The sequence below is a fragment of the Euleptes europaea genome, chromosome 14 (genome assembly GCF_029931775.1).
Source record: "Euleptes europaea isolate rEulEur1 chromosome 14, rEulEur1.hap1, whole genome shotgun sequence".
In the NCBI taxonomy this organism is placed as follows: domain Eukaryota; kingdom Metazoa; phylum Chordata; class Lepidosauria; order Squamata; family Sphaerodactylidae; genus Euleptes; species Euleptes europaea.
This window is the reverse complement of record NC_079325.1, coordinates 36,541,304-36,552,423: the sequence shown is the minus strand read 5'-3', so window position 1 is coordinate 36,552,423 and position 11,120 is coordinate 36,541,304. Positions and strand designations below refer to the sequence as shown.

The 11,120-nt window shown below is 46.1% G+C and overlaps 1 protein-coding gene across 1 annotated transcript in view; it reads right to left on the bottom strand.

The window, feature by feature from the left end:
• Window positions 1-1,056: 1,056 nt before the first annotated feature.
• Window positions 1,057-11,120, bottom strand: part of TTLL11 (tubulin tyrosine ligase like 11) — a 110,350-nt gene continuing 100,286 nt past the window's right edge. The window contains exon 11 of the mRNA XM_056860111.1: window positions 1,057-1,346. Coding sequence (XP_056716089.1) covers window positions 1,057-1,346 — 290 coding nt within the window. The remainder of the gene's footprint in view (window positions 1,347-11,120) is intronic.

The window sequence follows — 11,120 nt, the reverse complement described above, 5'->3', positions numbered from 1 at the left end:
ACAAACACTTTAAAAACCTCCATCGATTTTGTTGAAAAATTCACTCATTTAAAAAAAAGTTGCTTCAGGGTCCCTCCGGGATTAGCGGCCCTGAAGCCTAAGCTTCATTAGTTTCATAGTAGATCCGCCACTGCACACACTATATCACACACTATGCTAGGGCTGCAATCTGATGCTCACACAGAGCAATGGGGTCACAGACCACCTCACTACACAAGAGAAACCTCCCCTCCCCTCCATGCGCCACTTTCACACAGTTCTCTGGGGTCGCAGGCAGGGGGAGGTCTGTCCCAGCATCTGTAACCTGAGATCCTTTAACTGGAAGTGCCGGGAATTGAACCGGGGGCCTGCGGTATGCAAAGCTACAGCATGCCAGCAGTGTGGGCCCATGATTCTGCCTCCTTCTGCTCTGTCAGAATGGTTGGTTGTAACTGCGTTGAAGCGTTTGTGAGCGCCCGAGAGCCTGACCGGGGTCAGGAAAGGGTGGCATAAAAAAAAAAAATCCAATAAATAAAGCAAAACGAAATAAAATAAATGAGCCCTCACAAGGTGGCTGAAATAAATATATAAGATTTTAGTCCACCAAAATCAACACTCTCTACTCTTACCAGTGGCAATTCTATGCCCCACTTTCCCAATCTCACCCCCCACCCATAACAAACCAAACATGGCGGTCGTTTTCTCCCAGACCGGTTGGCCTTCGGCAAGGCAGGATTCAGGCTTGATTCTTTTCCGGGAGGTCATTCTCCGGCAACCACCTGGCGAGCCTGGCTATCACTGATGACTTTTTGTATAAACTTAAAGAAGAGTCAGCCTGTGGCGACTGTCCCAGGGGAGGCTGTAAATCCCTGGCCCTTGATGGCTGACAGTCATTATTTGGAAGGGGGATGCTGTGCAGCAGAGATGGTGGTGGAGGAGCTCCATCAGGCAAGCCGCACTAAAGAAGCCGCGACCCCGAGGCGAGGGTCTCAGGTGCCTGTTTTGCCTCCCACGGCACGCGAAGCCAGCTTCGGGCCTTTCAGGCCAAAGCTCTTCCCTGGCGCGAGCCCGGCCGCCTCAGGGCCGAGAACTTCGATAATCAACCAGCTTCGGGGCAACCGGGTTGTGGTTCAGAGGCGGCATCGGAGAGGCGGGCCGGAGGTGCAGCCGGTCTTGCTGACAAGTGACCAGGGCCGGGCGCCGCTCAGGGACCCCGCGGCCGCACGCCAGGCGCTTCTCCTCCAGCGCGGACAGGTTGTACTCGCAGAAGTCGGCGAGCAGCTCCACCTGCTCGTGGAGGGAGAGAGATTTGTACCTTCTCTGCGCCAGGAAAAAGAAGGCCTCCACGAAAGCTTGCAGGCCCATCCCTTGAAGGAAAGAAAGAGAGGCCTTGTTACCTAAAAATATGCTCTCCCTTCACCTTCAAAAGAACATCCTCCCTGCCTCCCCTCCACCTCCCAGGTGACTGGCTAAGCTTTGAGATGGTGAGATGTTTCCACTGAGGGAGCAGCTCTAATGTCAAGGAATGCTCTTCATCCTCCCACCTGCTCAGGGGCCAAAGTGCCAACAAGACAACACTGGCAAGCCACGCCGCTTCGGTGGAGGGACTCTGAAATCAAACTGGAAGGTCATTTGGGGGTCTTTCTGGCATGCAGGAAGGCTGGGAAGCTGAGGGGAAAGAAGGCCTCAGCAGTACATTTGAAGGAAAGGGAGCAAGAGCATCCAGGAATCTGGGAAGCAAGGGTCAGGAAGAAGGCGGTATGGTGGAGAGGGGCTGGAAGAAAGTGGGGAGTGGAGTCAAGGAATGAGAACATGACAGATGGAAGGAGAAAAGGCAGCACAGAGACTAGCTAGGGCTAGTAAGATTTAGAGTAGATTTAGACCGGTTCCAAAGAACAAGTAATTTGGACAGGTGATGGAGATCTGGATCCTGTAGGATTGGGGGCCAAGGATGGAAAGACTCCAGAGACGTCATGGTGGATGAATTTTCACATAACAGTTTGAACAAACCAGACCCATTTCTGGCTTCTGATGTCTCCCAAACAAAACTTATATATTGTGGAATATTATGGCACACATATCAAATTTCTGTGAAAGGTTTCTTAACAGCAAAAATGTTAGTGGGCTATTACAGATGTGTGTGCTGGGAAAGTGGCTGGGATGTCCCTTAAAGCAGACTTTCTGTTTTTGGGAGCTACCTCATTCCCCCACCCCCAACAGCCTTAGGAGTAGGGTAGGGTTGCCAGGTCCCTCTTCGCCACAGGTGGGAGATTTTTGGGGTGGAGCCTAAGGAAGGCAGGGTTTGGAGAGGGGAGGGACTTCAATGCCATAAAGTTCAATTGCCAAACCAGCCATTTTTCTCCAGGTGATCTGATCTCTATTGGCTGGAGATCAGTTATATTAGCAGGAGATCTCCTGCTACTACCTGGCAGCTTAGAAAATTAGTACAGGAGCGAGACATAAATTTTAACATGTGCAAAAAGGTGATTTATAAATTACTTATACATACATATACAAGACCTACATCTAAACAAAGATCTAAAGTGACTATAGTGCAGTGCAAAAATGTTTAGACAAGTCTCTCAAAGGAGTACAATGAATTTTCCTGAGATGCAGTATGATGTAATCTTGTTAAGTCCAGAATTTTGTTATGTCCAGACTCTATAGTCACTTTAGATCTTTGTTTAGTTGTAGGTCTTGTATATGTATGTATACGTGAATGTTTTGTCATAAGTAATTTATAAATCACTTTTTTGCACGTTAAAATTTATGTCTCGCTCCTGTACTAATTTTCTAATCTTTTGATATCAGTACAGAGGTGCTTATTTTTTCTCTACTACCTGGCAGCTGGCAACCCTACTTAGGAGCCATCAGTCGCAACATGGTGGCTTGGTAGGTGGATAGGGTTGCCAATCTCCAGGTACTAGCTGGAGATCTCCTGCTAATCCAGCTGATAGAGATCAGTTCACCTGGAGAAAATTGCCGCTTTGGCCATTGAACTCTATGGCACTGAAGTCCCTCTCCTCCCCAAACCCCGCCCTCCTCAGGCTCCGCCCCAAAAACCTCCCATTAATGGCTAAGAGCAACCTGGCAACTCTATAGGTGGAGCCAGTCACAAAATGGCAAAATGGCAGCTTGGTGGGTGGAACAAGTCACAAAATGATGACGCAGTGGGTGGAGCCAGCCTGGCTGCAGCCTGGCAATCCTACCCAAAAGGAAAGCCGCAGTGCCCACTTCAAGTTGCCCAGAGCCAAATCCAGCTAGTTACTCCCGAGCGCCCCCTCAACGGCTGAAGTTGGTGTGAGCCCAGCACCAGCTTGTGGTATTTGAGGCTTTATTTTGTTCTGTAGGCTTTAAGATGTGATTTGTAAGCCACCTGGAGCCACAGGGAAAGGCAGAATCTAAATGTTTTAATACGTAAATAAAACAAATAGGCATAAGACAGCTCTCAAGCCAGGCACAGTCGTCCACCCGCTCTTGCTCTTTGCAAGTAAGTTTGCCAGCCAATTTAGAAGTAACCCCAGCTGTAGACTCTGGTGAGGGAAAATATAAGGCAGAAGGTTTTTATATGCCAACTTTCTCTACCACTTAAGGGAGAATCAAACCGGCTTACAATCACCTTCCCTTCCCCTCCCCACAACCAGGCATCCTGCGAGGTAGGTGGGGCTGAGAGAGCTCTTAATAGAACTGTGACTAGCCCAAGGTCACCCAGCTGGCTTCATGTGTAGGAGTGGGGAAACAAATCCAGTTCACCAGATTAGCCTCCGCCGCTCATGTGGAGGAGTGGGGGATCAAACCCGGTTCTCCAGATCAGAGTCCACCGCTCCAAACCACCGCTCTTAACCACTACACCACGCTATTCAATCAACTCCTGATTTTGACATCTGCCTGGGAATAAAAATATGGAGGAATGGATGTTCATTAAATACTCAGCCGATCACAAGACATTGTTGCTGGGCTGCTTTTAACTGGTGGATGGCAAGCCGGGAGTGCCTGCGTTGGCCAATGCCAAGCCCGTCACCCCTCTCCAACTGGCCTGCCAAACCTCCTCCTCTCCTGGCTACCAAAGCCCTCCACCTGTGGCCAGCACAATATTGCACAGGCACAGTCTGGAGCAAATTTGTCCTCTGGTTGAGAACGGGCTTTTCCCTTTCTTCTTACTGTACCTGGTGATTTTCTCATTCCAGCAGGTGAAAGAGAAGGGAAGCCACCTCATTAACAATAATCCCTGCTTTTTCCTGAACCTGGCAGTGAATTAAAATTGTAGACTTAGCGCCTAATTAAGACTCCGTGCCCCACTGTACTTTTGTAACCTGCCGGGAATAAGAAACTTGTGACGGGCTCAGTTGGTTAAGGGCAGACCCTTGAGGGGATTCGTTTCCAGATAAGACTTCAAAGTGCATAGATTGTATTATTTTTGTAAACTCAATTTAGGCTTCTTGAGGCAGCAGGGAAAAGACCTCTTTTGAAACAGAACAATTACGCTCTGAAGTATAATTTCCCTTAACCGAGGGCTGCAATTGGGGTCACTGGTGAGGTGGGCGGCGAACCGACGGGCAAATAATGCGCCAGGTTTATCGGTGCTCAGCAGCTGCCAGTTCTGTGTGATATTTTATCAGTTGTGGTGGAATGGAAAGGGAGGGGAAAGACGTCCCCTCGCTGCCCCATCAGTGACACTCCCCTGGAGCTTTCTAAGGAAAGAAAAAAAGTTAGCTCTCTTTTACCAGGAGAAAACAACAGCCGTTACTGCGCGACCGTACGGCTGGAAGCAGGACCGCAGTCAGAGCTGCGTCAAGGTAGGCAATTCAGAAACCTTCCCAGCTCCTAGGCAAAAGGCGCTAGCCTTTAATTGACTTAATGGTTTTGAGATTTGGGTGTTTGCTTTTTCACAGTCTTATCACTGGCTCACTAAAACTGGGCAGACTTTAGGGTTGCCAGGTCCCTCTTCGCCACCAGCGGGAGGTTTTGGGGGCAGAACCTGAGGAGGGCAGGGTTTGGGGAGGGGAGGGACTTCAATGCCATAGAGTCCAATTGCCAAGGCGGCCATTTTCTCCAGGTGAACTGATCTCTATCGGCTGGAGATCAGTTGTAATAGCGGATCTCCAGCCACTACCTGGATAGCTTTGCTGACAGCGGCATTGGTTTCCTCTATGTTAAGGACCTGATATGACGTCCGTTTATTTATGATGTGGGTTATGCATAGAATTAAGGCATGTTGTGAATGCTAGTTTTTGTTTGTTTCTAGTAAATATTTTTTGTCTTCTTTATATCTGATGGTCTTGTGAATTTATGCAAGATTTCATAAATAATAGTTAATAGAGCCTCCGTGCTGCCTATTGTTCTCCAGCACCACCTGGAGGTTGGCAACCCTAGTAGGCTTGCTAGTCTCTAATTGGGTAAAGGTTTTTTAAAAGGAAGTGATGTTGACAGGCCAGAGCTCGCACGCAGCCCCTCAAAAATATCCTGTTGTTGTGTTCTGTTGAACAGATGCCATGTGGTCCTTAGACTGGTAATGGAATGAGGGGCAGATGGTATTCTCCCTGGGCCCAGAAGCCTTCCATGAGTTGGTCTCTTCCTCCATAAGACTGAAACCCACACTGAGTTATGTTGTGAGCACTGTGTGTAAGACTAATATTTATAATCCACTTTTCTCCCCAATGGGGACCCAAAGCAACTTACATCATTCTCCCCTCCTCCATGTTATCCTCACAACAATCCTGTGAGGTAGGTTAGGCTGAGAAAATGAAAGATTGACCTAAGGCAACCCAGACCTTTCCCACACATAAGCCTCTTGGCTAGCTTCCCCCACCCCCCAGGCTGTGACCTCTGCACCTCTAGCAGCAAATCATGCGCAGTAATTGGGCAATCTGGATCCTTTGCCGCAATCCATCATGAGTGAAGGGGAACATTTTATTTTATTGGTTTCTTTAATTCAGATATCTTTTGGTGAATTAAATAAATCCTGCTTTTAAGTGGTGAACTGTCCTAAAACTCCAATCTAAAGAATGAATTGCACTAGTGCTCTCTACCCTTTCTTTTCATGGCAGCACTAGAGAGCCTTATCTCTTTAAGGTGCCAAGTTGTTTGCATTTCTTTGAGCTCTTGTTATTTGTAAAAGGTCTCTGAAGTGCTACCTTAGCACTTCTAACCCAGAGCTAAGCACCCTCTCCTCCCCTTAGTACACTAGTAGGTTGCCATGTCCTGCCCTGGAGATGAGGATCAAATAACGAGAATGACATGGGGTTTTATGTTTGGTTGCTTAATGTAATCAGTGTGTTATTGCCTAGAACTGTGTCTTTTTTGGGGGGGGGGGGTCCCCAGCATAGAAATAAGGGGCTCCAGAAGGGATGCTTTGCCTCTACAGGAATGGTTTTTCTATGTCAGTGGCTGAGGCCAGGTGACGTGGGAATTGTGGGTTTTGTTGAGAGTCGCTGGGAATAATGGGGAAGAAGTGATAACCGAGGAAACTAAAGAGAACAGCATTCCCCCCCCAAAGGCCACAGCACACACAGAGTACACAAAGAACAAGAAATACCCCCAAAAGAGATCCTAGATAAAACGTGGTGTTTCTGTGTAGCAGCGTTAAGAGGACGCATTGAAGGGAGAGAAAGGGGGGGGGAGTATATGCTCTCCACTTCCCTAAAACATCTTTAAATAGGGCTGCTGGAGCCACCAACATTATCCACCACCACCCCCGTAAATCCCTTTCAAGGCAAGCACAAACTCTGCAGTGATTTTACCATTTTCCTTTAATGAAAACCAGCTTAATAACACAATGAAAACGTGTTGTTGTTGGGATTTTTTTAATCAAGTTGGGGAAAGATGTGTGTGTGTAAAGTGCCGTCAAGTCACAGCCGACTTATGGCGACCCCTTATGGGGTTTTCAAGGAAAGAGACTAACAGAGGTGGTTTGCCAGTGCCTTCCTCTGTTGGTTTTTTTAAAAATCAAGTTGGGGAAAGATAGAAAAACAATTTTGATGGAAGGAGTATGGAGTAGAGTGAAAAAGGGGATCAGTAGGCAGGGTCTGCATGAGGTGCGTGGTGATGCTCAGGAAAGCGGCAGAACTAAACATCTGTGGATTTAAGACTCCCCACTTTAAATTAAGTGAGTGGAGGTGATGTGAAAGACCTCTGCCTGAGACCCTGGAGAGCTGCTGCCGGTCTGAGTAGACAATACTGACTTTGATGGACCAAGGGTCTGATTCAGTATAAGGCAGCTTCATGTGTTCATGGTTTTGTCTCTTGTGAACAAGACACAGATTCATCCCAACCCCCCTGGCAGGCAACCCCCTAGTTTTCATTCCTTGGCATAAAAATGCTGCATGGACATTAAAATAAAACTCATCCATTACCATTTTTAATAAAACCTGACAATTAAAATCAGTGCAAGAGACGCAAAACGAACATTTAAGGCTTCCCGTTGTTAAGGTTCATCAGGATCCAGAGCACATATTAAAAACCTGGCAGGGAACAGAAAGGAGTCATCCTTTGCAAAATAAATGTCATCATTCTCTAAATGTGGGTTTTTAATTTTGCCTTTCCGTGCACATCTTTTTACGGGCCCTCCGCCTGAGGCTGTAAAAGCTCAATCTCCCCTTAGATTGAATTTATCCGCATCCAGTCTGGAAAGCACAGGGCATCTGTGGGTTATACTTCCCTCGGCACATGCCTGTGAACTCCATTTGCTTTCCTGAAAAATCGACATGAGTACAAGGAGACAAAATGGGGAGGGGCTGTGGCTCAGTGGTAGAGCATCTGCATGGCATGCAGAAGGTTCCAGGTTCAATCCCTGGCATCTCCAGTTAAAGTGACTAGGCAAGTAGATGATGTGAAAGACCTCTGCCTGAGACCCTGGAGAGCAGCTGCTCGTCTGTGTAGACAATACTGTCTTTGATGGGCCAAGGGTATGATTCAGTATTAGGCAGCTTCATGTGTTGTTCAATAAGGTGGTGAGCTGGGATGGCCAACTCCCTAAACTGCCAGTCCCGTTGACATGTCCCTAGGCCCAAGTAGCAGCTGGGACACTGACCCAAGGAGACACAGAGACCCTGCATGGTTTGAGAGATATGAGACCTTCAGGTTTAGAGGAACAGACTACGGACCCTCATATAAAAGAAGCTTTGCTCTGGTATATTGGACATGATACAGCAGATCAACTGAATAAGCAGTTCAAACTATTCAAGGAATTGCCTCACTAACTGCTCATCTCCTTGCTCCCGTTGCTTGGGGTGCCAATAGACCCTGCTAGATGGTGCAGGACCATTTTCAACCTGTCCACAAGATCAGTACTGGAGGTCCTTCTCTGTGTGCCCACAACGCCTGGTGGATGACAATTAGAGGCAGGGCCTTCTCTGTGGTGGTGCTTCAGTCGTGCAATGCCTTCCTCGGTAGTTTGTCTGGCCTCTAGTCTGTTACCGTTTCATTTGTCAAGAGAAAATGTGGCTGTATGACCAGGTATTGTTATTTTATTTTTTTTGTAAATTGTACTCTGTGTGGTCGTTTAAAATTTAATCCCGTGGGGGCAGGATACTTGAATTACTGCCGCTTCTCATATTGTCCAGCCCACCAGTTAAGATCTGCATCACTTTTAATTCAGGGTTGATTTTTCAATAGTGTTTTAGTCTGGAAAATGTTACTTTAAGCTGCTTATGGTCTGTTTTTTATGGTCTATGATTTGAGGCTGGGCTGAGTTTTTTTTTAATGCAGGTTTTTCATTAATATCTTTTAATTTTTTTGACCGTATTATTTTTATTTTGCAAGCTGCCTCAGGCAGGTTCTTTGGGAGATGGCGTAAAATTCCTTTTCTAAGTAAATTAGTAAACGATTGCTTCGTTGCTGTTTTTATTTTGTCTCACTGCATGTTTGTGCTTTTATTGTCATCTTCCACTTCAAGCATATTTTATGTAGCAAGAACTCCAATAAATAAGATTTAAAAAATAACACAGAGCACCCTAGAGTTGCAAGGCTCTAAGCTTCTGAGTGGTCCCTTTTGACTTTGTACCCCATCACTGACCATACTTTGCTTCAGCAAAGTGGCTGCATCACGTCCCTTCAAAGCATCACTAGTTTGGTCTTGGGGTGCCCATTAAGATTCAAGAAGCACAGGTGGAGTGCTCCAGCTAGGACTTGGAAGCCCCCTGAAAGAGGCTAATCCCAGAAAGCGAGACCTCAATGACATCATTTTCACATTCTAACATTCAGGAGGATTTTATGAGTCCATCTTTGAGAATTTTTTTCATTATGAGTGTAATACTGACACCTTGAACATATGTATTTGTACAATAACACGAAAATACTTTACAAACTATTAGCTGATAAGGATCCCGAAATAACCGAAAACGTGGTAAAATTTCTGACGATAGCAGTCAACCAATGGGAATCTAGTCGAAAGTAGAATCACAACATTAAGGAATGATTTATGTTAATTTTATTTTACTTTAACTTTTATCCTTTTATATACTGTAAATTGTACTATGCCAATAAAGGTATCTGAATTGAAAAGTATTTATACAATGTATAACTTTGATCGGTGCTGGGCTTTGAGCTGTTTCTAGAGACACTGTCTGACAGGAGGTTCTGTCATTATTTCCTTTTTTCTGGCTCCCTTAGAAGTAGCCAATTAATGATTACTTCCGCTTCCTGCCTGTAAGTCCTCTGCCAAGACCCACAGGTCCTTTTTGGAGCGCTCCAGGTACATTTTAAACAGCACACTACAGCAATTCAGATGCACAAGGAAAAACTGAAAACGGGAGAAAGCAGTTTTCATTAAAAAATGGCTTAGCCCCAGGATGCCAACAGGACACCAGTGGCTTTGTCTGAAAAGAGTTTAAAAATCCATTAGCAGCTGGGAGTCAAAACGGTTGTGTCTGAAACCACACCAAAAAAATCCGTTAGCAATGGGCTGCTAAAACGGAATATAAGGGCAGTTTGAAAGGGGCCCAAGTTATGGATGTCATGTTTCCTTAGAAATTGGTGCATAGGAGCATAGATGTGCTTAGGCACAGCGGCCAGGCCCGTGGTGCCAACATCAGAAAAGGTGCAAAGACAATGGTCTTTTATGCATGGGCTGGATCTCCCTGCTTGGACCTGGTTTCATTGCACATTAAAGAAACCCGGGTGGGGGGAAACTGTATGCACTGGCTTGAATGATCAGGGACGAAACTGTGTGCTAATCGAACCATGAATACAGAAAAGCAGTCTCCCTAGCTCAAATCAAGTCCCACCCCACTCCCAGCTCAAATCAAGTCCCACCCCTTTAAATGCTGCTCTGTAATTGACTTACCGTGAGAGATTTCCTTCCCCCCAAACCCAACTGCCGCATAAAAAAGCATTTTAAGAACAAAAAAACGGAGCAATCTGAAAGAAAGGGGAGGGGGAGAAATCCAAGTCTCGTTTTTAAAAAGCCTTTCTTTTGCTCCGAGGTAGCAGGAAGCAGGAAGTGAATCCCTGCCTCTTTACACACTGCTGTGTATCCCCCTAATGCAGTATGCACGCTCTGTGACACCGGAATGAGCCAAGATCAACGGTTTAATTTGGGCTAGAAGAGGAACGGGAAAAGCCGGGTTAGTTTTGCGTCGAAACAGAATTGAGCTTCCAAGGAATGAGATAGCGTGCATACTGAAAAATTTTATCCTGGCTGAAACAGGGAATAAAGGAGGTTAAAAGCGACCATGCATAAATGACCAGTGACAACTGGAAGGGGCTAGGAGAAAGCGGTGTGGTGGACCACTGTGAATGAACACAAGAACAGCCTTCCTGGATCTGTCTAGGCCACCATCCTTCCTTCAACAGCAGCCAGCCTCTGCAAAGCTAACAAGTACATCCAGGACAAAAGAAGGTTTGATCTAGACAAAAAAAAAAAAGGGATCTGGGAAAATATGCACAACAGCTGTATTTTGAGGAAAAGGAGGAGGGGGAGAAGAATTTTGTACCCTGATGAAGTGTAAATAAATATTTTTCACATCGCCCATCCTGGTCAGCAAAACAAAACAAAAAAATGATGCTAATAAATAAAACCACGCACACACAAATCTGCATTAGCAACATCCCACGAGCAGATTCTGCTTATCTGCAGCAATTTAAGATGCAAACCAAACACCAAACACTAATCCAGAATTAACAATGGGCCAGATGGTAATGCT